At 40.8% G+C, this 27660-nt stretch overlaps 1 protein-coding gene across 3 annotated transcripts in view; it reads left to right on the top strand.

Moving 5' to 3' along the window:
• TEX49 (testis expressed 49) overlaps nt 1–27660 on the top strand; it is a 33908-nt gene that overhangs the window by 5861 nt on the left and 387 nt on the right. Inside the window, exons 1-3 of one of the 3 annotated variants that reach the window (XM_045555056.1) lie at nt 1848–1926; nt 25113–25235; nt 26984–27128. The exons of 1 other annotated variant lie outside the window; for it this stretch is intronic. In XM_045555056.1, the coding sequence (XP_045411012.1) occupies nt 1848–1926; nt 25113–25235; nt 26984–27128 (347 nt within the window). Of the gene's footprint in view, nt 1–1847; nt 1927–25112; nt 25236–26983; nt 27129–27660 lie in introns of those variants that run through there. One more of the 3 variants, XR_006735978.1, reaches the window with a different exon arrangement.

The following is a 27660-nucleotide window of genomic DNA, read 5'->3' as shown; positions in this document are numbered from 1 at the left end:
GCCTAGATAGCAGAGCAAGATTCTGTCTCATTAATTAAATAAATAGATAGATAGAAAGATACATACATACATAAAAGAAAGACTCCCTAAGGAAATTCAAAGATAGCAAGGATGACAAAAACAAGGACAGCTGGAAGAAATTTTAGCCTCTGATACCTACAGCTATAGAAAAAGTAAACACAGCCTAACTCCTAGCCGTATTAACACAAAACCTGGCTTTTACCAAATACATCATGTCCAATTTTTGACAGAAAAGTTAAAAGGCATCCTACAAGGTGAAAAATACAATCTAAAGAGACAAAGCAAGCATCAGAACCAGACTCACATATGGCAGAAATTTTGGAATTACCAGACAGAATTTAAAGTAATTATGGGCTGGGCGAGGTGGCTCATGCCTGTAATCCTAGCACTCTGGGAGGCCAAGGCGGGTGGATCGCTCGAGGTCAGGAGTTCGAGACTAGGCAAGAGCAAGACCCCATCTCTACTAAAAATAGAAAGAAATTATCTGGCCAACGAAAATATACATAGAAAAAATTAGCCGGGCATGGTGGCGCATGCCTGTAGTCCCAGCTACTCGGGAGGCTGAGGCAGTAGGATCGCTTAAGCCTAGGAGTTTGAGGTTGCTGTGAGCTAGGCTGATGCCACGGCACTCACTCCAGCCCGGGCAACAAAGCAAGACTCTGTCTCAAAAAAAAAAAAAAAAAAATATATATATATATGTATATATATAAAGTAATTATGATTAATACGTTAAGGACTCTTAATGGAAAAAGTGGACAACATTCAAGGACAAAGGGTAATGCAAGTAGAGAGATGAAAACTCTAAGAAAGAATCAAAAGAGGAGATGCCAGAAATCAAAAACACTGTAACAGAAATGAAGAATGCCTTTGGTGGACTCATCAGTAGACTGGACGTGACTAAGGAAAGAATCAGTAAGCTTGAAAATATGTCAATAGAAACTTCCCAAACTGATAGGCAAAAAGAAAAAAGAATGAAAAAAACAAGGTGGAATATTCAGTTACAATGAAATTAAATAAACTCATGAGCATAGATAATAGTAAAATGTAGTAAAATAATTAGAAAGAGATGAGTTTTTAGTATTTACTACCTTTATTTTTAATATGACTTAATTAAAAGTTTAAATAATTTAATTTTTAACAATGGCTTAACAACCAGCTCACAAAATTAATGAAAATTTAACAAGTTCTCCAAAGTTGGTATGGATTGGCACACCACTGCTGAAATAACTTAAAGACTCATTGGAAGTATCCCTTATTTTTTGTTGGTTGTTTGTTTTTTGTTTTTAGAGACAGGGTCTCTCTCTCTCTCCCCCAGGCTAGAGTGCAGTGGCACGATTATAGCTCACTGTAATCTCGAACTCTTGGGGTAAAGCCATCCTCATGCCTCCACTTCCCAAAGTGCTGGGACTGCAGGCATGAGCCACCACTTTACAGATTTAAACACTGTTTGTTAAGATTCCATTATGTACTGAACACCAGGCTAAGGAAAAAAATTAAAAACTGAGGCTTAATTTTTATTCAAAGTCAGATACCTACTATATGGCAAAACTAAGATTTGAGCCCCGGTCAGTGCTCTTTCTACTCACTGCCTTCTGAAGCTTACAATATAAGACTGGGTCAAGAAAAGGGGTACTGACAATTGATGCCTGCATTTTCCTGAAGTAATTTTGCCCACTCCAGCTTCACTGTGAACCCATAAATCCTATACCCCATTAGACAAAGGCAGTGTCAGTCATGGTAACTCTTCAGGACATTACCATGGTTACTGAACACAGAGTCCAGTCCTTCAGCCTGGACATTCCAGAAGAGGTCAGGGAGGAGCTGAGATGGCCTTCTTCAACTTATATCTACTGGGATATCAAAATTCCTTTTGGAACAAAAAAAGGGACACAACTGAAGAAACAAGTAAGGGGAATATTGAGTTAGAGGGGTAGAAGGGCCACTTCTTTTCCTAGCCACTTCCTAGCCATCTCTTTTCCATCATGTGTGAAGGAAATTAAGTTTAGGTAGGTGCTGAAGCAAAAGTTGTATTGGGGTGGAGGAAGAGGTGACTGGGAAAGAATAAAAGCACAAAGTTAAGATTGTGAAGGACCATCTTATGTAGGCCTCCATTGGACACTCTCTGTCCTCTTTGTAATTCTATCAAAGAAGTTCTGTTTTACTATCCAGCTTCCTGGTAATATTTGTACAAAGGGCCCCCAATGAACCTAGATACACCTTAATAGCTCAATACCAACCCTCTTCTGCCCTACCCCAGCTGGATCTCAGCATTATGCCATGAGGCTATTCCTGTCTTCAGTTAAAGAGGAGCTCTTCTCCACTCTCTTTCAGAAAAACATACCCTTCAGGAAACCCACAAATTTCACTTGTTCCAGGCCAAGAGTAAGTCTCTCCTGGCTGCTCCAATCCTACCTGCCCCTACTAGATGGGACTTCCTTACCATGAAGAAACTGAGCACCCAGCCTGGGGTTTTTCTACCCAGTCAGCCACTTAAACACTGGTGAACAAGACTTGATACCAGTCCAAAGAGGCCTGGGTCTCAATTCTTTGTAGGCTAGGCAGAGAGGAAGACTTCACTTGCTAGAGGGGATTTGCACTTGCTAATTTCTAATTAAATCCTTTATAGTCCAGAGTCCTCTATGCTGTGGTCCCCAACCCCAGGCTGCAGCCCGGTACTTGTCTGTGGCCTGTTAGGAACTGGGCTGCACAGCACTGCCTGAGCTCCGCCTCCGTCTTCTCACCCCCTCCCCCTACCCTACCCCTGTCTGTGGAAAAATTGTCTTCTGTGACATTGGACCCTGGTACCAAAAAGGTTGGGGACCACTACTCTATGGGATGATAGATAGGGAGGTGTCCTGATGTCATCTGCTTATCCAAGTTTTCTCATTCTGGTGACAGTGCATCAGAGGCAGGAGGCTTGGCCAAACTAGTGGTCTAGAATTTAAAGTTAGAAGACTGGACATCGAATTTGCTACCTCTGCTTCCTACTTACTTCCCCTCACCCTTAATTTCATACCTTGCAGTTACCCTGTGAAGATATGGACGGAGGATTTCACTTGCTAACTACTAATTAATCCATAGTTTTGTTGGCTCTGGCACTTAAGAATAAACAACTATTTATTATGCACTGTGTGCCAGGCACCATACTAAGCACTCTGCGTTCTTAATTTCATTTAATCCTCTAACATTCCTGTGAGGTAGGTATTACTATTCCCTTTCTACCAATAAGAAAACTGAGGCTCAAAGAGGCTATTTATTTACCCAAAGTCACAGCAATAGAGTCAGAATTAATTCCAAATTGTCTAACATCTCTGCCTATACTCTTAAACACCTTGTTATTTATGGGGACAAATGATACAGGTCTCTTCCTGTGAGCAGGCCACCATACAAATGATTGATGGTCAGCCTTTCTAGGAGAATCAGTTAACCCGCAAACCCTGAGTTAGAATGTCAGGTGGGCTTTCATATAGAATTATTCACTGTTCCCCAAAAAGTAGTTCTCAAGATTGCCAGGAGCCCACCATTCTCTGGAGCTAAACGGTAACTTTGGTAGTGGCCAGAATTCTTAACTTGAAAACTCTTACATGAAGTCAAAACCTTGCAACCTGTTCACATAGCCCCTGGGCAACTTCCTAAGAAAGTTACAACATTCTACAACTTCAGAATAGTGTTCTGCAAGGGAAAAAGTAACTGGATGGGTTCTTTCTGATCTCTCCCCCGCCCCATCATTCTCATTATAGAATCATAGTTAAGTAGTCCAACTAAACTACTATATGCAGATAACAAAACAATAGTTTGATTTGTTTCCTGTGCTTAAAACTCAAACTTTGCTGAAGTTATTGGTGAAAACTCAATGCTAGGAGTTCATCCAACCAATTCTTATTCCTCCAAAGAAAATGGGAATTTCACTTCTGGGACAAGAATTTAATGAATTTACCATTTGACATGGCAACCAGTTACCACTGATCCCATTCTTGTGGGAGACATCTTGAACTAAATGTGATCCATCTGACCCTGGGAGGTGGCTCACCTAATTAATAACCATAAGCTTCCAACCACCAACTATAGATCCCTGATATAAACATACACTAGGCATCTGGGCATCAAACTAGCAAGTTTGGAACAATTATTAAGTACTGTATGAGGAAAGTTGATGTAAAATTACAGTAAAGTATCTCTTATAGACTACTAGTTGATCAATTTTTTAAAAAGATTAAACTTCAAGAAAAGATATATACTATACATTTTATTTTCATTTAATATAGTAGTCCCCCTTTATCTGCAGTTTCACTTTCCAAGATTTCAGTTACTCCTGCTCAACTATGGTCAAAAAAAATATTAAATGAGGCCAGGTGTGGTGGCTCATGCTTGTAACCCCAGCACTTTGGGAAGCAAAGGCGGGAGGATGGCTTGAGGCTAGGAGCTCAAGACCATCCTGGGCAACATAGTGAGACCCTGTCTTTACAAAAAGACAAAAATATTAGCTGGGCGTGGTGTCACATGCCTGTAGTCCCAGCTACTGAGGAGGCTGAGGTGGGAGAATCACTCAATCCCAGGAGTTCAAGGCTGCAGTGAACTGTGATCCCACCAGTGTACTCAGCCTGGGCGACAGAGCGAGACCCTGTCTCTGAAAAAAAAAAAAAGATTGAATGGAAAATTCCAAAAGTCAACAATTCCTAAGTTTTAAATTGCATGCCATTCTGAGTAGAGTGATGAAATCTTGCACTCTCCCACTTGGGAAGTGAATCATCCCTTTGTCCAGCATATCCACCCACTATGCATAGGAAAAAACGTAGTGTATGTAGGGTTTGGTACTAACTGCAGTTTCAAGCATCCACTAGGGGTCTTGCAAAGCATCCCCTCGGTTAAGGGGTAGGGGAAACTATTGTATGTATAAATGTAGATTCATTCATCTTTTTTCTTAAGTAGTGCCAAAGAAATTCCTTTTTTTGAAAATGTGTCTATTGGTGAGCGTCTTGCCCTTTTCTCCCTCAATTCATCATCTACAATTTCCAGTTTGGTTTATTTAAAGTGGAATCACATTTGTAAAGCTATCTGATTTATAAAAGATTTTTATAATTTCCCCCAAATCTTTTATAGTTATCTTCCCCATGTCTAATACAACAGATATATTTAAAAGTTATCTTTTTAATTATTTTCTAAAATAATATTACATAAAGAATATGGATAGGGGGGCCACAATGGCTCACACCTGTAATCCTAGCATTCTGGGAGGCCGAGGCGGTAGGATTGCTTGAGGTCAGGAGTTCAAGACCAGCCTTAGCAAAAGTGAGACCCTGTCTCTACTAAAAATAGAAAAAAAAAAAATTAACTGGGTGTCGTGGCATGTACCTGTAAGTCCCAGCTAGTAGGCAGGCTGAGGCAGGAAGATTGCTTGAGCCCAGGAGTTTGAGGTTGCTGTGAGCTAGGCTGATGCCACAGCACTCTATTCAGGGCAATGGAGTGAGACTCTGTCTCAAAAAAAAAAAAAAGAATATGGCTAAAAAGCTTTTAATGAAAACCGAGTCCCCTGCCCCAGCCTTTCCACCTACACTCTCCAGAGGCAATTATTTTCAACTATTTTCTTTTGATATTTACCTTCCTACTTCTAAAGAAAAATGTTTATATGCTATATGTTGATTTATCCATTTTTGGTTTTATATATTGCCTTCCTGTTATGAGAATTTAGCTTTCTTATACCACACACTTCCCATCCCCCACCCTAATTTTTCCAGTATAGCTATATCACAATTTTAGGTTTGAGGTAGGCAGAATTCCAAGAGTGACACTCAATGGACCTCACTTGTGTATAATCTCCTCCCCTTTGACTGTGGGTAGAACCTCTGAATAAGGTGAGATAGCACTCTATGATTATTAATATATGTGGTATGGAAAAAAGATTACTTGGTGGCTTTAATCTAATCACACAAACTTTAAAAGCAGAGAGTTTTCTCCAGATAGCAGCAGAAGAGGGATTCAGAGATTGGAGGCATGAGTATGATTTGACACATCACTGCTGACTTTGAAGATGGAGGGGGCCACAAAGGCAAAGAATACTGGTGGCCTTTAGGAGCTGAAAGTGGCCCCTTACTGACAGCCAGCAAGGCCTCAGTCCTATAACCACAAGGAACTAAATTCTGCCAACAACCTGAATGCCACTGGAAGTGGATTCTTCTCTACAGTCTCCAGATAAGACCCCAGCCCAGCCAAGACCTTGACTTCAGTCATGTGATACTTCAGAGAACCCGGTCAAGCCTATCCAGAGTCTGACCTACAGAACTGTGAGATTATAAATGTTTTCAGCCAATAAATTTATGATAGTTTATGATGCAGCAATAGAAAACTAATATATTAAATCAGTAGTCTTGTAGTCTTAAAATTATGTTTTAAAAAGCCAAATAATGTCACTATAACTTTTCCTTTCCTTTTCCCTATCCCTAGAGACTTTTTATTTATCCCTAGAGTTAAGAATTGCCACCATTTGTTCATTCACTTGCTTCAGTATGTACTTATTGTTACTTCTTTCCCTAGTATTTCAACAGCTTCGGCAAAGGCACAGCAATATGTTCTTCCAGTCACTCAAAACACAACCAATAATCTGTCAGTTCCATTCTTTCCCAAACTGTCTTTCTTCTACTCTAGTCTGGACTGTTCACTCTCAAAGCCTGTTGCATAGCTATTGTCCTGGGACTTGCTTTTGCCTCTCTCCAAGGTTGTGTTCCCTGTTTTCTGGATCCCATGTTTTCTTTCTTGATTTACTCCCTCCCTTTTCTGGAATATGTCCACAAGTAGCTTTCTAAGAATGTGTAGGAGGTATATTTATGAATCTAAAATGACTTTCTTTATTCTAGCCTCAAATTTGACTGACAGTTTTTCTAGATATGGAATTCTAGGTTGAAAATCATTTTCTCAGAACTTTAAAAGTATATTTTCATTGTCTTCCAGTTTCCAGTTACATTCTTTTCTATGTGACTAATTTCTTCCTTTATTTCATTTTTTTCTTTCTTTCTTTCCTTTTTTTGTTTTTTGTTTGTTTGTTTGTTTGTTTTTTGAGACAGGGTCTCACTCTGTCACCCAGGCTAGAGTGCAGTGGCGTAATCATAGCTGACTGCAACTTCAAACTCCTGGGTTCAAGTGATCCTCCAGCCTCAGCCTCCTGAGTAGCCAAGACTACAGGCATGCACCACCACAGTCAGCTAATTTTTTTATATTTTTATTAATAGTAGAGACCGAGTCTCACTCTTGCTCAGGCTGGTCTCAAACTCCTGGCCTCAAGTGATCCTCCCACCTCAGCCTCCCAGAGTGCTACGATTACAGGCGTGAGCCTGGCCCTGATTTCTTTATTCCTTTCTGGAAGCTTTTATTTTATTTTTATTCCCTAGTACTGAAATCTCATAATGATGAAATTTACTATAGGTCTTTTTTCATTATGTATCCATTATGATGGATACTCCATGAGCTCTTTCATTCTGGAAATTCATACGTCTCATTTCTGAGAATTTTATTTTTTGTTAATTTATTCTCTATTTCCTCTTTTCTCTTTTCAGACTACCATTTGCCAGCTATAAAACCTGAGTTGATCTAATTTGTTAAATTTTCTCTATATTTTCTATGTATGTATATATTTATGAATGAATAAATGACAGAATCTTGCTCTGTCACCTGGGCTAGGGTGCCATGGTGTCAGCCTAGCTCACAGCAACCTCAAACTCCTGAGCTCAAGCGATCCTTCTGCCTCAGCCTCCCGAGTAGCTGGGACTACAGGCATGTGCCACCATGCTCAGCTAATTTTTTCTATATATTTTTAGTTGTCTGGCTAATTTCATTCTATTTTTTAGTAGAGATGGGGTCTCGCTCTTGCTCAGGCTGGTCTTGAACTCCTGACTTTGAGCGATCCTCCTGCCTTGGCCTCCCAGAGTGCTAGGATTACAGGCGTGAGCCACCACACCCGGCCTCCCATATATTTTCTTTTTAAATTATTATTTATTCTTTAGGAGACTTTCTCAATTTTATCTTCCAACATTCTGTGTTAATTATATATTGCTATGTAACAAATTACCCTAAAACATAGAGGTTTATAACAACAAACATTTATTACCTTACAGTTTCTGTAAGTCAAGAATCCAGTAGCAGCTTAGCTAGATCGTCCTGGCTCAGAATCTCTCATGTGGTTGCAGACAGGGTATCAGCAGGGGCTGCAGCCAAATAATGGCTAGAGATGGGTGGGGCTCTTGGAAATGGGAGGGTCTATTTCCAATCTAGCTGAAGGCCTCAGTTCTTCTGTGGGTGTTGACAAGACACCCTAGCTTCTCCCCACATGGGCTTCTTCATAAGGTGCTAGAGTGCTCTTATATGGTAGCTAATTGTCCTCCACCACCACGGCTACCTCAAGACCTACTGGGTGATTAGGCCACAGTCTTCAATGAGTAAACATATTCCTCAGTTCTGTAGTGTTCTTGGTCACACATTTATGGAGTTTCTGAAGGGCAGTAGAGATTACTGCCAGGCACAGCATGACCTCTGTGCAGACAATTGAACTGTAGAAATTCATTACTACTCTACCAAGAAGCCCCCAATAAGAGTGGTGAAGCTGGACATTGAAGTGTTGAATTGAAATCTGCACAGCATTTTACGAGTTCAGACCTGGATGGGGTAAACTTCAGTGCAACTTTCTGTTGCCTCAGTATTATTGGATTGAAGAATTGCTACCTCTTGTTAGGAGGTTCATTTCATTTGCCATTACTTCCAACTTCATACTCAAAGCACTGAGAATTTCAAGTGGACTATATTGAAGTAGACTTCAGTTTCTTTGTGTCATATCTGTATTCAATTTTTTTAATTCTTTCATAAACCTATTGAGTGTTTTTTAACTAAATTAGCTTGAATGGACCACCCAGCTCCTGTAGAGGTCACATACAATAACATGAGATTTCTTACTACACACAATTCAATCAATGCGACCTTAAACAAACTTATAGAGAAACTTAAGAAGTATGGAGTTACCACAATAATAAGCGTATGTGAAGCAACTTATGATACTACTCTTGTGGAGAAAGAAGGTATTCATGTTCTTGATTGGCCTTTTGATGACAGTGCACTACCATCCAACTAGATTGTTGATGACTGGTTAAGTCTTGTAAAAATCAAGTTTTGTGGAAGAACCTGATTGTTATATTTGCTGTTCATTGTGTTGTGGGTCTTGGAAAAGCTCCAGTGCTTGTTGCTCCTGCATTAATTGAAGGTGAAATGAAATATGAGGATGCAGTACAATTCGTAAGACAAAAGCAGCATGGAGCTTTTAACAGCAAGCAACTTTTGTATTAAGTATTTAGAGAAGTATCATGTGGTTGTGCTTCAGATAACTCTAATGGTCCCAGAAACAACTGTTACATTCAATAAAACTAGGATGCCTGACGCTATTGCCATGGAAGTAAAACTTGAGACAGGACCTAATTTGTCATACATATTAGCCAATATGTTGGCTTGGTAATAAGTCTAATGAAGCTTTCATAGGAGTGTTGTAAAGTGGTTTTACCAGGCCCCAAGCTTGACAGAATTGCAACCTCTATGTTGGGTTACAGTCAACCTTTTTGGACACCTAGCAGGAGATTCTTGCTGTTCAGCATGTAAATTGTGCGCTTATCATTGGTACCAGTTGACCTTTCCCGAAATCATGCCGTATTGAGTTATGTCTTGTTTAAATCTATTCCAATGTCAGAGTCTTATCAATATATAAGAAATTTAGAAAGATTAGGTGCCAACATACCTAGCATAATACTTGTATATTTTTAATATCATACAGAACTGAAATCCCAGGAACTATGAACACTTTAGACCTTATGTAGTCATTTCAGACTGAAAGTAAGGCCTATGTGGTTGTCTGTTCACTTTATGTTTACATCTCCCACATTCATACCAGTATACATCAGGTTTGCTTAACCATTGATTTTTTTCTTTTTTGGATTTTTACCAAGTCTTACAGTGATTATTTAATGTCTTTCTATAAATCTCATTTTGTGCTGTTACCAAAAAAACCTGAATTTTGAAAATCTGCATTGTACAGAAGCACATGTCTTTAATGTCTTCAGACAAAAAAGCCTTATAATGAATATCATGTTTGCACTCTGAGTGCAACTTTTAAGTGCAATTTAAAAGGGGGCCCTGAAAAAAGAATAAGAGGAAGCTATTAAATATTTTTAGCAAAATGTTGCCTTTGTCTTGTGCAAAACATGTAGTAAATTTTTTAAAGCATCTCTAGATGCTTTGTTAATTGTAGCTAAAACAATTTTTAATCACAAAATTTCTGAAATTCTTGTAATTTTTTTCTATACTTATCAAAAGTTGTTTACCAACTTATTTTTGTTTAAAGTGTGATTTTTTTCTTCTTTTCCCAACTTCTCTTACCAAAAAAAAAAAAAAAAGTTGGTTTCTACTAATGAATTGATCAGACATCTAATATTTTATCTGCCTTTTGAGCTGTGTAACTTAATATTTGGGTACTTGATAATTTATGTAATTGACAAAATGGTAATGTGTATTAATGTTAGTTCAACCATATATTTATGCTCTCTGGGAATGTGTGGTTATAGTTCTGTGGAAGAAATAATTTGTCATTGTTCTCCAGCTTGTAAAAGTTTAGTGTGAGAGCTTAAATATCTAAATAAATAATGAAATGCCAAAAAAAAAACCCCAAACACAATGAGATACCATGTTACCCCAGTCAGAATACCATTATTAAAAAGTCAAAAAAAAATAGATGTTTGTGGGGATGTGGTGAAAAGGGAATGCTTACATACTGTTGGTGGGAATGTAAATTAGTACAACTTCTATGGAAAACAGTATGGAGATTTCTCAAAGAACTAAAAGTAGATCTACCATTCGATCCAGCACTACCATTATTGGGTATCTACCCAAAGGAAAAGAAATCATTATATCAAAAAGACACTGGCATTCCTATGTTTATCACAGCACAATTCACAATTGCAAAGATACAGAATCAACTTAAGTGCCCATCAACCAAGGAGTGGATAAAGAAAATGTGATATATATACACCATGGAATACTACTCAGCCATAAAAAAGGACAAAATAATGCCTTTCACAACAACTTAGATGAAACTGGAGGCCATTATCCTAAGTGAAATAATGCAGGAATGGAAAACCAAATACCATATGTTCTTACTTATAAGTGGGAGCTAAGCTATGGGTATGAAGAAGAATACAGAGTATTACAATGGATACTGGAGACTCAGAAGGGGAGGGGAGTGAGGGAAGAAAAACTACTTATTGGATACAGTGTACACTATTCGGGTGATGGGTGCACTAAAAACCCAGATATCACCACTATACAATTTATCCATCTAACCAGAAACCACTTGTACCCCTAAATCTATTGAAATATAAATTCAAAAAAGGATTAAAATTTTAATTTAAAAACAAAAAAACTTAAATGACCTTGTCCTGAACCAAGTTGGAGACTCCTGAATATTTGCCTAATCCAACATGTGAGTTAGGACGCAGGAGAGGAATAATATCAGATCCCTTTCTAGATACAATTTAGACATTTAAAATTTCTTGTGATGAAATATCATTCAGAGATAATAGTATCTGGCAAAAATGACAAACTATCCTAAAATTCAGATGGAAATGCAAGGGACCCAGAATAGCCAAAACAATCTTGAACAAAGTTAGAGGACTCCTACTTCCCAATTACAAGTCTTCTACACAGCTACAGTAATCAAGACAAGGTGGTATTGGCATAACGATTGGCATATAGATCAATGGAATAGAATTGAGAGTCCAGAAATAAACTCTTAAATTTATGGTCAGTTGCTTTTCAATGAGAGTGCCAAGACAATTCAATGAAGAAAGAATCATCTTTTCAAAAACTGGTTGCTGGAGGCTGGGCATGGTGGCTCATGCCTGTAATCCTAGCACTTGGGGAGGCCAAGGCAGGAGGAGCACTTGAAGCCAGGAGTTCAAGACCAACCTAGGCAACATAGCAAGACCCTGTCCCTAAAAAAAAATCTGCTGGGTGTAGTGGCATGTGCCTGTAGTCCCAGCTACGTGAGAGGCTAAGGCAGGGATCACTTGTGCCCATGAGTTGGAGGTTGCAATAAGCTATGATGACACCCCTCTACTCTAGCCTATCCAACAGAGCAAGACTCTGTCTCTCAAAAAAAAAAAAAAGCTGGAAAAGCTGAATATTCACATATAAAAGAATGAAATTGGACCTCTACTTCATGCCATATAAAAAAATTAATAACTCAAAATGGACCATAAACGTAAATGTAAAACTTTAAAACTTTTAGACAAAAACATAGGAGTATGCTGTGAAAACCGGGTAACTAGATGCAGAAGAATGAAACTAGACCTCTATCTCTCACTATACACAAAAATCAAATCTAAATGGATTAAAGACTTGAATCTAGGACCTGAAACTATGAAACTACTAGAAGAAAACATTGGGGAAACACACAAGGACATTGACCTGGGCAAAGATTTTTTCATATAAGACTTCAAATGCGGCTGGGCGCAGTGGCTCACGCCTGTAATCCTAGCACTCTGGGAGACTGAGGCAGGAGGATTGCTCAAAGTCAGGAGTTCGAGACCAGCCTGAACAAGAGCGAGACCCCATCTCTACTAAAAGTAGAAAGAAATTAGCTGGACAACTAAAATTATACATAGAAAAAATTAGCCAGGCATGGTGGCGCATGCCTGTAGTCCCAGCTACTTGGGAGGCTGAGGCAGGAGGATTGCTTGAGCCCAGGAGTTTGAGGTTGCTGTGAGCTATGCTGACGCCACAGCACTCTAGCCCGGGCAACAGAGCGAGACTCTGTCTCCAAAACAAAAAGGAAAAAAGACTTCAAATGCATGGGCAATCAAAACAAAAATAGACAGTTGGGATGACATCAAGTTAAAAAGCTTCTACCCAGCAAAGGAAACAATCTACAAAGTCAAGAGACAACCCACAGAATGGGAGAAAATATTTGCAAACTATCCATCTAACAAGGGATTAATAACCAGAACATATAAGGAGCTCAAACAACTCGATAGCAAAAAAAAAAAAAAAAAAAAAAGATTAAAAAATTAGCAAAAGATCTGAATAGACATTTCTCAAAAGACATATAAATAGCCAACAGGTACATTAAAAAAAACTCAACATCACTAATTATCAGAGAAATGCAAATCAAACCAAAATGCAGTATCATTTCACCCTAGTTAAAATGGTTTGTATCCAAAAAAACAGGCAATAACAAATGCTGGCAAGGATGTGGAGAAAGGGGAACCCTCATACTCTGTTGGTGGGAATGTAAATTAGTGTAGCCATTATGAATTACAGTATGGAGGTTCCTCAAAAAATTAAAAATAGAACTACCATATGATCCAGCAATTCCACTATTGGGTGTATAAAAGAATGGAAATCAGTATATCAAAGAAAAATCTTAACTCCTGTGTTTATTGCAGCACTATTCACAATAACCAAAATATGGAATCAAACTAAGTGCCTATCAATTGATGAATGGATAAAGAAAATGTGGTATATATACACAATAGAATATTATTAAGCCATAACAAAGAATGAAATCTTGTCATCTATAGCAACATGTAGACCATTCCAAACACAGAAAGATAAATATTGCGTGTTCTCGCTCATATGCAGGAGCTAAAAAAGTGGATCTCATGAAAATAGAGAATAGACTGGTGTAGCCTGGGCAATATTGAGACCTTGTTTCTACAAAAAATAAAAAAATTAGCCAGACATGGTGGTGCATGCCTGTAGTTGCAGCTCCTTGGGAGGCTGAGGCAGGAGGATCACTTGAGCCCAGGAGCTTGAGGTTGCAGTAAGCTATGATGATGCCACTGTGCTTTAGCCTAGGCACCAGAGTGAGACCTTGTCTCAAAAAAAAAAAAAAAAACACTAGTGATTGCCAGAGGCCAGGAAGTGGAGGGCGGAGGGAAGAATAAGGGGAAAAAAGGAATCTAAGTGTATTTATTGCCACTGAACTGTACACTTAAAAATGGCAAAGAGGGTAAATTATATATGTATCTATTAGCTCAATCATAATTTAAGAAAAGAAAACATAGGAGTAAATTTTTGTTACCTAGGATTAGGCAACTGTTTCTTAGGTATGACACTAAAAACACAAATGACAGAGGAAAAATAAATTTGACTTCATCAAAATTTAAAACTTCTATAAATATTTGGATTACAAAATATATTTAAAATAAAAAAGTATAAACTCTTATTAAATCAATAATCATGAGGGAAAATTAAACTTGCTGAACAGTTGTATGAGAAAAAGGCTCTGGGCTCAAGCCAATTCTGCTGGGAAATTTTTTTCAAACTTGTAAGACACAGATAACTCCATTCTTAAAAAGCACAGAAAACAGGCCAGGTGCGATGGCTCACGCCTATAATCCTAGCACTCTGGGAGGCCGAGGCGGGAGGATGGCTTAAGGTCAGGAGTTCGAGACCAGCCTGAGCAACAGTGAGACCCCGTCTCTACTACAAATAGACAGAAATGATCTGGACAGCTAAAAATATATAGAAAAAAAGTAGCCGGGCATGGTGGCACATGCCTGTAGTCCCAGCTACCCGGGAGGCTGAGGCAGGAGGATTGCTTGAGCCCAGGAGTTTGAGGTTGCTGTGAGCTAGGCTGATGCCAGGGCACTCCAGCCCGGGCAACAGAGCAAGACTCTGTCTCAAAAAAACAAACAAACAAACAAACAGAAAACAATGAAAATAATTGATTAATTTTATAATGCCAATACAAAACTGATAAAAGACCACAAAAATAACCAGAAGGTACAAAAGAGGAAGCCACAGACCAATGTAAATATAAATGAACAAATCCCACTGGCCAATCAAATTCAAGAATATATATATACATAATGTGTGTGTGTGTGTATATATATATATATTTTTTTTTTTTAAAGGATGGAATCTTGCTCTGTTACCTAGACTGGAGTGCAGTGACACTATCATAGCTCACTGCAGCCTCCAATGCCTGAGCTCAAGTGATCCTCCCACCTCAGCTTCCCAGGTAACTGGGACTACCAGCACATGCCACCACACTCAGCTAATTTTTTAGAAAATTTTTTTGTAGAGACAAGAGTTTCACTATGCTGCCCAGGCTGGTCTCAAACTCCTGGGCTCAAGCAGTCCTCCTGCCTTGCCTCTCAGAGTGCTGGTATTATTGCCTCTCAGAGTGCTGGTATTATATAGCCATGAGCAACTGTGCCCAGCTAAATTTAAGAATATATTAAAGATAATCATCTACCATCAAGTAAGGTTTATTCCAGGACTATAATGATAGTATTAGGGAATAGATTAATACATCACACCCATATGTCAAATTAAAAGATATATACATATATATAATCTCTCACCAGAAACTAAAGACATTTGATATTTTTTAAAATCTTTTGTAAATTAAGAATAAAAGGTTGTTTCTTAGCATAATAAAGACCTCTCACCTCATATCATACACAAAAATAAATTCCAGATGAATTAGAGAGCTAACCATATAACTCTACAGAAATACTGAAAGGAAATAGAGTATATTTACAATATTAGGGTAGTTTTGGAAAACTTTCCTCATAACACAGTAAGCGCAAAGGCCTAAAATAAAATACTGATAATTTTTAGTAATAAAAAATTTTAATTGTGTATCAAAAGAACTCATGAAGCTAAAAGTCAAGAGAAAAGACTGAGAGAAAATATTTTACATGCACATATATAAATACACATATACATATATATTCATATGAACAATAATATTGAGAATACATAAAAGGCTCCTAAGTAAGGGACCAATCCAGACTTCTCCTCTCATCCAACATCAGATATTTATTTATTGGGAACTGATTGTGCGAGGCACTGTGTTAGGCACCGGAAATACAATAGTGACTAACATAAGACAATAAACAAGTAAATAAAATAAACAAGATACTCACAGATTGTGACAAGTGCTGGGAAGAAAATAAAGGGGCTATGCAATAGAATGGAAGTCATAAACTGCTGGCCTGAGGGCCAGATATGTTCTGTTCAGCCTGCAGAGTTCTCTTTTAAAAATTTGGGCCAACATTTAAAAATCCAGATTTTATATAAAACCATCATTTATAACTTCTTTTAAAAATTATATCTGGCCACACTGGTCCTAAGTTGCAGCTCTAGATGACAACAAACAGAACAAAGTAGCAGCTGCCCCTTTGGATGGGACAGGTTTCTTAGCCAGCTTGCTTTATTCATAAGCATTATCTGCCTGGCCCTCATAGGCAACCGAGTTTGAAGATGCCATGATGGAGAGTAACTTAGAGAAGCCCACTTTAGATAGAGTATTCTAGGAGGAAATGTTTGAGCAATACCCTGAATGAGAAGGAGCTAATCATATGTAAAGCTAAGGTTAGAGCTTCATCTTCATAGGAGCGGATTTCAAAATCTAGAGACAGTTCAAGGCCAAAACTGTAACAAGGCACCTCCACCTCCCACTTTGATCAGACTGCTTTCATTGCATCTCAGCCAGAAGCCTGAAATTCATTTCCCACTTCTGACAAACCTTCTTAATTGTGCAGACCCTAATATATCTGTGCATTCTGACCATCATCCATGACCTTGTAACAAAAACAGAACCATAAAACAGTATTTTTTTTCTTTTTCTTTTTCTTTTCTTCTTCTTCTTCTTCTTTTTTTTTTTTTCCAAGACAGGGTCTCATTATATTTCCCAGTCTGTAGTACAGTGGCTATTCACAGGCATGATCATAGTGCACTGTAGCCTTGAACTCCTGAGCTCAAGTAATCCTCCTAACTCAGCCTCCCAGCAGCTGGGACTACAGGCGTGCACCACTGCACCTGGCTTGACCAGTATTTCTGATGCCACTACCCTCTCCACAAGACATTCAGGCAACTTGGCTACCCTCTGCCAAGTTTGGCTTCAACCATATCATTCCGTCTTCCACTTAAAAATTCCATTCAATAGTATTATAATTAAGGTCTATTCCTAGTATTTCCTTGAAACTACTTGAACTGCCCCAAAGTTTAAGTCTGGGCCCACGTGACCAAGCTCTGGGGCACATATGTTGACCTCTGGAGACTCATTATAAGGCCCTGAAAAGTGTTGAGTTCCAGAGAAAAAAAGACAAAGGTGAGTGTACTTGGCTTTCCTCTAGCATGTTTAGTCTTCCTAGAATGATTAGTGTCATAACTACAAATTTCAAGTAGGCACTCAGGGCTGCCTGACAGCCCCGTTACATTCCCCTAGTTAGTCTCCCACTCCTCAAGGAAACATTTCACATCTCTCTCCTTGAATCTCTAAAACCCTTCTCCCACCCTCACTCTGAGCTAATTTCCTTGCTCCTTGTTTCACTAAGAAAATAGAAGCAATCAGAAGAGACTTTCCTTTATCACGTCTAGCATGCCACTGCATCTGTACTTTCCCTCTGGTACAAATGAATGAACTGACTCCATTTGTGTACTGGACCCCATCCCTTTTCACCTACTCAAAGATTTTTCTCCAAAAATGATCACCTTCTCCTTCACTATTTTCCTCTTCCCAGATTATTTCCATCAATGTACAAATGTGCTTTAATCTCTTGTTTTTCTTTTGAGACAGAGTCTCACTCTGTGTCCCTCGGTAGAATGCAGTGGCATCATAATAGCTCACTGCAACCTCAAACTCCTGGGCTCAAGTGATCCTCCTGCCTCAGCCTCCCAAGTAGCTGGGACTACAGGCGCACATCACCACGCCTGGCTAATTTTTTCTATTTTTGGTAGGGACAGAGTCTCGTTCTTGCTCAGGCTGGTCTCAAGCTCCTGACCTCAAGCAATCCTCCCATCTCGGCCTCCCAGAGTGCTAGTCGTGAGCCACCATACCCAGCCTCTTTCTTCCATCTTAAAGTCTCATATTTCCTATTTTCCTGCCCCCCCCACCCATAGAGCAAAATTCCTCAAAAATGTTGTTTGTTCTTGCTATCTCTGGTTCTTGTCCTCCCATTCTCTTGAGCTACACCAACCATGCTCTTGTCACCACCATCCACTAAAACCACTTGTATCCAGTCACCAATGACTTACATATTGCTAAATTAAATAGTAAACTCTTAGTTCTCATTTAACATATGGACAGAACAGTGCAACAGAGCTCAGATGTAATGAACTTTGGTGCTGCTGAGGTTGCTTGAAATGTATGGTCAGCTGGGAGGAGTTTGAGCCTGTGGACCATCAGAATGGGTACATGATTCATACCTTTCTATTACTTCAGAACTGGTTTGGGAAATTCACAAGGCGGGCAGGGAGATTTTGGATAAAATATAGCATTCTCTTTGTCTCCTAGCCCACATCCACCTTGCTTACCCCAGTCTTCTCATCCCAGTTTCTATGTCCATTAATTCAAGGAATCAACAGTTCCTGACTCTCCACTCACCCTTAGTTCTACAAGCTAGACAATCTTGAAGGACTCTCATTTGTAATCCACCCCTGTCTCCAGAATGATTCCAGTTTCTTTCTGGTTGATTTCACCTTGTTAATACATTCACTCAAGTGTCTTGACTTTTTTGTCCACCTGCTGTAGCCCTTCCACCTGTTCTCCATGCTCAAGTCAGCTACATTCTTACCTGGCCCCTCAGCTAGGCCTTTAACAGCAACTATAAAAACGAACCTATTAATATTCACACTTTTCATTCTTAATGCTCTTACTATCATATTTTTAAGTCACTCACAAACTTTCTTTGAAGAAGGATAAGGGTTTTTTTTTTTCTTCTAGTAGGTGTGAGTGTATTAACATTCAACTCAAAAGGGCTCACTCAAGCTTTCCTTATTATAGTCATAATGAAAACTCACAGAGGTGAGTCAATGCATGTATTCAAACATTCTGCCAGTCCCTCCCGCCTTCCTTCCTTTTCCTCCTGTTAAAGAACCAAAATAGAAAAACCAAAGAGGAAAACGGGTCTGGAGTTTATCCTTGACTTCAGAAACTCAGTTTTATCAGGTACCCAAAGTTATTCAGATTCAGCAAGTTAGAGGGCTAACTCAGTAAGCAAATTCACAATGCCTCAGTTTCCTCACCTGTAAATGGAGACAATAATATCTGCTTTATAGATCTGTTGTGGAGATTAAATGAAATAATGTATGTAATGCACCTGAGACCTAGCACATAAAACTGTACAACAGGTGGAGGAAAAATTATAAACCATATGTAAGTTAACTGTTTACATATGAAAAATATGCCTTTCTTGTAACTAGAATATCTTTGTCCACTACTCAAGACATACTTGCCAGGATAGGATACCTGCAAAGCAATATTTTTAACCATAAGCTTCCTTGAAATGCTTCCAAACACTGTGAAATCAAGAAAGAAAAATAAATAAAAAGGAAAAGAGAAAAAAGATTCCTTGAGGTGTAAAAAATGCTGGCTGGCTTCAAAGGATATTTCATCTAGGCCTGGTCAACTACAGCTGACAGAAGAGCACCCCGAACAGTGACCTGAACTCTTGTGTCCACCAGGCAGGAGATTACTGTCTCTCCCAGACTTACCCTACCTGATTCTAATACTGGTTGCTCCTACAGGTTTAGCCCAGCTTCCAGAGTTTGCTCACCTTATGCCCTGGTCTCTTGAGTGCCTAAGCTTTCTCTTCTGTCATGCCCAAGGGACCACCATCTGTATCTGTCTTTTCCTTTGCTGAATCTGTGTTAGCACCTGCTTTGAACTATATTCTCCTATCCACTCTCGACTAGACACTCCTAGAGGGAATTTGTCTTGGTTTCAGATAAATTCCCTCTAATCTGGCCCTTTTCTGATACAACTCTCTTGCCTTATTATATGAAACCTTAGGTCAGGCTAGCTCTCACCATAACACAAGTCCATGCACTCAGGACATTGCCCACTGATAGGAGTCTCAGAGGCAAATCAATGGGGGTGGGTAGTAGGGAGAGATTATGCTTGTTCTTGTCTTGAGACAATTGAAACAAATGACCTGTCTCTGCCAGACTCTCCAGTGACTAGCTACAGACACCCTGACCTCCAAGCTGTGCACAGCCAAAGGGCTTCACTCCAGCTTCCTCCACACCGGCCCTTATCATTCCTCTTCCCAGTGGAATTCACTAACAGGTCCTCAGAGTTGCCCTCTCTTCCAATTCCAAGCGAGTTGCTTCAAAGAAAAGCTAAACCTTGAGTCTTTGATAAAACCTGAACACATCTCACTCATGTTCGCATTTTCTGGGTCTTGTAGGAGGACACAATAGGTGGCTTTCCCAAACCTGGCTGGAATGTCCTCTGCTCGGTCTCCTAGGTCTCCTGGCCTGAGCTGCCTCTTTGGTGAACCACCTGTTAGGAGACAGCTGGAGATGCCATTCTTAGACTCCAGCAGAGGGCACTGTAGTTCTGGCTTTTCAAACAGGAGTATGAATGGCACAATTCAGCCAAGAATGAGCTGGCCAGATCCTCTAAGCCCCTTCGCCTTTCCAAATGGATAGATTACTGAAGTTGTAGAAATGTATCTTGGAAGCAACCTCTACTGTCTAATAACTGCAACAGACTGCCTTCTCCTATACACATGAAACTAAACTCATGTGCCTCGTAGCTACACCCTGCCAAAACCTAGGGAAGTAGGCCCACCTCCAAGCTGGGTGACTGTATCTGTACTGAAGCAGACAGGTCACTTCATCCACCAGGCTCAGCCTTTCTGCACTGGTCTTCCCCACTGGGACTGGTCCAATCCACTGGTGGAGTCACCCACCAAGTTCCTTTCCTCTCTGCTTCCAAAATGCTGGCCATGGGAAATCATATTACTCATTTCAGTAGTGCTCAGGGAGGTAGTGCTCTGCCTCTGGATCAAGACAAGGCTGTCATGTCACCCACCCAATTCAAGGCTGCTCCAGGTGAGCAGACACCCTTAACAGGACCCCTGTTGAGCTGTAAACAGGGGAGCCCATCATGGGACTGCTTCTATCAGTCCCTGTTTTCCCTTAGTTCTTGGTGTTTCCTGGAAGCCCTGTAGGTTATTTCAAGGGACAGTTAGTATGGTGGTTAAGAACATGGGCTCTGGAGCCAAACTGCTTGGGTTAACTCTTATCTCTGCCACATGTTACTTATGTGACCTTGGGAAAATTACTAAACTTTTCTGTGCTTCTCTTTCCCCTTTGTTTCAACCTTATAGAGTCATGCCAAGCACATTCACTAAGTATTAGCTATTTTTATTACTATCTTCAGAAAGTCCACATTCTCCACTTTACATCAGCAGCCTGCAACCAGTCCTAAGTACCGCTGTTGTCTCATGTTCCATCTACTTCCCCCATATTCAGAATCCCGAACAAGTGTACCACTTTAAGGAAGATATTTTTGGACAGAGAGCCAAAGGAACTGCCCCCATATGGAAGATGTGCCCTGAGCACTGGTCTGGTTCCCTGGGCTGGTGCTTCTGTCTACTTCCTTCCAAAGCACTGACAATTTCCTTGTATCGGGGAAGACAATAAGTACAAGATAGCCTTCCAAACACACTTCAGCCAGTTTCAATACGTCTTAATATTCCAGCCAACTTCAAGGGATTTATGTCCAACATTTGATATGACCTCCTAGACAGGAGTCATTTTTTACATACCACACTGTAACCTTTTCTCTCAAGCTGACCTTGTATGTATTTTAGTCAGGGTGGTATTACTCTGCCTGCAGCAACACCAACTCTAGACAACTGCAAGTAATGCGTGCTTGATATTATCACCATTGTGTTCTAAGCATCTGGAACCAAATACTCTAATCTAGATTTCTGGGAGGCACCAAGGTAGACCCTCTGTAAAAATTCTTCAACCTGAAAGCATGACGGCAAACCAGCCCCAGTTCCAACAAACAGAGGCAGTGGTCAAAGGGGTGGATAACTAAGATTCTGTGACCCTCTGGGTCACAGGGAATCCCACGATACTAAGAAATCTGCACCATTAATTTGTATGGGTCGAAGATCCACCCAAATACTTTTATACCACCCAAGGTGTCCTTCATTGTCCATTCAAAACATCAAATGTGGCCGGGCGCGGTGGCTCACGCCTATAATCCTAGCACTCTGGGAGGCCGAGGCAAGTGGATCGCTCAAGGTCAGGAGTTCGAGAGCCTGAGAAAGAGTGAGACCCCGTCTCTACTAAAAATAGAAAAAAATTATCTGGCCAACTAAAATATATATATATACAAAAAATTAGCCAGGCATGGTGGCACATGCCTGTAGTCCCAGCTACTCAGGAGGCTGAGGCAGTAGGATCGCTTAAGCCCAGGAGTTTGAGGTTGCTGTGAGCTAGGCTGATGCCACGGCACTCACTCTAGCCCGGGCAACAAAGGGAGACTCTGTCTCAAAAAAAAAAAAAACAAAAAACCATCAAATGTGGTTTTATAGCAACCCTCAATTTACGGCCTAGTTCTAGAAGCTATCTGGGGTACTTCATATCTGTTTACCAACAAAAACCTACCAAGCATGGTATTAACTGGGTGGGTGAAGAATCTCTGTTGTACCACCTGCCAACAAAATGATTTGTCTACCTTGTCACAGTGGAGTTTGCTCCTAAAGAGCTCATTGCTTCCCTTTACGCAGAACATGCCCTTCCACAGTAGCTGTGGCATGATTCTTACCCAGGCCTCCCACCCTTCACCCCAGGTGTCTTCCAAACTTTAGCATTTGGGGAAGGCATAGGTTACCAAGACCATCTCCCAGGTTGCCAAAAATGGATGCAAAGTGTATGCCAATTGGCACTTGACTCAGGAGGAAGGAATCCAAGTGGGTGATACTGTCCAACACACCTCCACGCACACAGTAACCATCCATATGGGAGACTGGGAGCCTGCTGTTTGCACACTTTGAGATAATAGAGAACATCATCTGACTGTACCCTTAAGGAAAATCAGCCTAAGGCCTTAGGACCAGATAATGAGTTCCCACTGTCGCCTGAGCTCAGACCACTAGGCATATGCTCTTCTTCGTTCTCCTCAGTCTACATCTATTTGTCCATGGACATTCTGCCACCTCCACTTTGCCCAAAGTCAAATGACCAAGCTCAAATGACACTGCTTCCAGGAAATGGCCCCTCATTGCTGTAACCTGTGAGGAATTACAAATCACCCCCCTAGTTCGGTCCAGGCTTCCAGAACTCTATAGACTAATAAGGGCTTCAGTACTGCCACCTCTCCAAGTCTTCAACTGTACATGCAGGGGACTCAAACCATGCCCTGTTCTGATGGTGTCATTGTCCCAAACAGAGGATGTTAGAGTGGACTTTGATTGGAGGGCAAAAGGGAGAGAGGAGGGACAGAGATGATGAATGAGTAGGGTCAAGCCAGGAAGAAGGGGAAAAAGCAGGAACTGGGGGAAAACTCCAGAACAGAGGTCGCATCCCCACCCTCCACCAGAGATGAGTCAGCAATCCTCAACAAACAATTTCCAGAGAGAATGGCAAACACTGATCCAGTTCCTGACAAGCATCAGTATTCAAGAAAGATAAAAATCTGAAGAGTGGGACAGAGATGCTGCTCCATGAAAACAGAACGAGGGCACAGAAAGTATCATGCAGAACTGGATTTTACTCTGCATCTCAGACTGACTGGAAGAGATGGGGAAAGGGGCCCAGCCCCTTTTGGCTTGGGTGATGGATGGATGGAACATCAAAGAGACAGAAATCTGGGAGCCACCCTAGACAGCTCTCTTTTTCTCACCCCTTCACCAAGTCATGCTTTTTGTATATTAAATTTTTCTCAAACTCATTCACTCTTCTTCAGGAGTCTGACAGGCAAGCTAAATCTAGCCCATTTAAGCAGAACATGAATGTATTAAAAAAAATATTGGGAAGCACATAAAAGCTATAGGAGGAATGGAGAACCAAGCTCGGTGGATAGTAAGCAGAAACAATGCTCACAATCATGCCGCAGACTTGGTTTGGCATAAACACTACTACCTGCAATATTATGGAGGACACTGCTGGCATTAAGGACGCCGGGCCCTGAATACTGCTGCCAGAAACAACATGCAGCTTCCCTGCTGCCACCTCCATCAGACTTTGTATCTCCACTGCTTCCTTGCAACCTCATCTTTGATTCAGAATCTGGAGCAGACATGTTGGGCCTAACCCAAATTCTTTGTCCATGCTTTGCTGCAAGAGAGGCTGGGTAAGGAAGATCTGGCCTTTTCAGCCTCTATAGTGAGATATATAGGTTTTGCTTTATAAGAGGTGATTCCCAAACATGATTGATGCTAGGTAGCCACTACACTACCTTTCAAGCCCCATCCCCTGTCCTCCACTTCACCCACCACTCTACGTTCCAAATCAAATAGATAACTCTCTGATGCCTCTATTTTTGTTTTTTTTTTTTTTTTTTTTTGAGACGGGGTCTCACTCTGTAGCCCAGGCTGGAGTGCAGTGGCTTCATCATAGCTCACAGCAACCTCAAACTCCTGGGCTCAAGTGATCCTCCTGCCTCAGCCTCCCGAGTAGCTGGGACTACAGATGTGTGCCACCACACCTGGCTAATTTTTCTGTTTTTTTGTAGAGATGGGGTCTTGCTGTTGCTCAGGCTGGTCTTAAACTCCTGGCCTCAAGCAATCATCCCACCTCGGCCTCCCAGAGTGCTGAGATTACAGGAGTGAGCCACCGCACCCAGCCCTCTGATGCCTCTCTAATGCTTCTAACACACTTACCATTCTGCTGCCTGAAATGCTTTTCCTGATTCTACTCTGGCCCATGAACTCCTTAACCTCCAAGACTTGGCTCAAACGTAACTTCCCCTACTAGACCATTTGAAGTTCTACAAATATGCCAATCCCAGGAGTGTCCACCCAAATAAAGGCCCTTTACCACCTGACTAACCCTGAGTATCTGTCCAATATCCTGTTAACACAAGGCCACTTAAAACCCAGGAGTCAGGGAAGAGCAAGACAAGTGCTAAGGGAGAGCTTGTGATCCCTCACCTCTGTCACAGGCATGGTGATTTGATTCCTGAGATCCTGAGAATCAGATGTGAGTGGCTAGGAGAGATCCCTGCCATGTATTTGGTTGGCATGGAGACCAGGGAACCAGAGAAAAAAGCCATTTGCCAAGTACCCAGAACAAGTCTGCTCTCATTTCAGACCAGAAGGAACCAGTACCCACTAGGCTTCCCCACATTTTCTCAGAAGATGGGAATTATTCCGTGCACCAGAATAGCCACACAAAGTACCACGAAGCTGTACGGAAGGTGTTGTTAAAGACATGTAAGTATCTTGGAGTGGGAATCATGCTAGGAAAAGAAAAGATATGTCTGAGTTCCTAAAGAATGGCTAGGATATGGTGGGGCATGGTTATAAAGCAGGAAAAAAAAGAGACACTGAAAGACGAGGGAGAAAGTAGACTTGAATGGTGGGTGAGCATGATAAGGTAAAAATTGAATCACAGCCTGGGGAACATTGACCACTTGTTTTTCCACTGTCTTAGCACTTGCAGGAAGCCCGTGGAGATGGGCTCACTAGCAGCAGAACAAACTCTGCTACATGCAATGACTTGCAGGAATCTCCAGAGAAGGATGCTATGTAAACAAAGCCAATCCCAAAAAGATCACATACTGTATGATGCCATTTATATAGTACTCTTAATGACATTGATTACCAAAGGGGATGTATGTAGCTATAAAATAGTGACTCCGGGATGGATGGTGATGGAACTGTTCTGTGTCAACCTGTTAATATCCTGGTTGTGGTAGTGTACTATAGTTTTGTAAGATGTTACCACTGGGGGGAATGGGTAAAGGGTACACAGGTTCTCCTTGTATTAATTCTTGTAACTGTATGTGAATCTATAATTATCTCAAAATTAAAGTTTAATTTAAAAAACTAAAATACTTTCAGAAATCAAAATAGCTATATGCAAAAGGAGGGGTATCTGAGTTATTTCTAATAGCAAAATTTTTAAAGCTTATTAATAATTAGCAGGAAAACAACTAAGTCAAAAATGTAAGATCTACTCAATGAATGATTAGGGGCCAGGCACAGTGGCTCACTCCTATAAATCCCAGTACTTTGGGAGGCTGAGTCAGGAGGACTGCTTGAGGCTAGGAGTTTAAGGCCAGCCTGGGCAATACAGCAAGACCCCATCACTAAAAAAAAAAAAAAGTGAAAAATTAGCCAGGTGTGGTGCCATGCACCTGTAGTCCTAGCTATTTTGACAGGCTGAGCCAGCAGAATCACTTGAACCTGGGAGTTGGAGATTGCAGTGAGCTGTGATCATGCCACTATACTCTAGTCTGGGCAACAGAGCAAGACCCCATCTCTCACACACACAGAGAAAGAATTATTAGGGATTTTTAAAAAATGATGGTTATAAACACTATATAGCAAACCAGAGTATGAGACTTTAATTCTAAGTTTAAAAAATACACAAATTGTATACTGGTAGAATTAGATTTATCCATATAAATAGTGAAAATATATTTTTCACTGTAGGTGAGTCTGATATTATTTCAAAATTTTAAAAACATTATCATCTAGAACATGATAGGCACTTGACAAATGATATCTATTAGCAGTATCTAAATGTGAAGTGGTATCATTTTTAAGATTCAGAGAATTACCTGCAGTGAGCAAAGGAAGGCATTATTTCAAAGAGGAGGGAAGGGAATGAGGATGATTAGCCCAGAAAAAACAAAAATAATGAGTCAGTGGACCCCATCTTACACATTTCCCAAGTGGGTTGACCACTTGTTTTTCCACCATCTTAGCTCTTGAGGAAAGCTCTTTTGGAGATGGGCTAACTAGCAGCAGAAGAACCAAGACTGATTAATCTGACCATGAAGGGTGTAAGATACTGGAATCCGGAAGTGAAACAGGGTGTGGTGACCACATTCCCAGGACCTCTCAATACCTGGTCAGGCCCAGTTGCTAGGTTAGGCTTTTGCTGTCCTGAGGCAGAAAAGTGAGCAGAGGCCTTGAAGGAATTCAATAACCTGCCCTTTCCCCAACCCATTCAGTCCCCAATCAGGTCTTCAGAGTCCCCTTGACTGATGCTCAGAACTTCAGCTTCTGGCGGTCTCATGATCCAGGAGTGCGTCCAGAGGAAACCATGCCATGGATCTGGAGCCCACGCCACTGTCTCATAAAAAGCCCAATGACCAGGTTAGGCTGGGACGGGTTATGCTGGGGACACTAAGGGAAGTATTCCCTTCCCTCACTTAAGTCCTTAGACACTGTTTGATCTCTGCTGTTAGGGAATAGGAGAGATGTGGGTCTTACCAGAAAAAACTGGCCCCAGAATCTGGGCAGTGGTGGCATTCAAAGGAGTCAAAGACTTGTTCTTATCTTTGTGTATGACAGGTGTCTACAGTCTTCCTGTGGGAATGTGGGGATATTTCCTCTCCCCCCACCCCTGCACCCTTCCAGTCACCTTCCGGCAGTAGCCCTGCCCTTTCTGCCCTGAGGCAGTCTTGGCAGCTTTTTTTTTTTTTTTTTGAGACAGAGTCTGGCTTTGTTGCCCGGGCTAGAGTGAGTGCCATGGCGTCAGCCTAGCTCACAGCAACCTCAAACTCCTGGGCTTAAGCGATCCTCCTGCCTCAGCCTCCTGAGTAGCTGGGACTACAGGCATGCACCACCGTGCCCAGCTAATTTTTCTATATATATTTTTAGTTGGCCAGATAATTTCTTTCTATTT

Source organism: Lemur catta, chromosome 6 (assembly GCF_020740605.2).
Source record: "Lemur catta isolate mLemCat1 chromosome 6, mLemCat1.pri, whole genome shotgun sequence".
Lineage (NCBI taxonomy): Eukaryota > Metazoa > Chordata > Mammalia > Primates > Lemuridae > Lemur > Lemur catta.
This window is presented reverse-complemented; position numbering and strand designations above follow the sequence as displayed.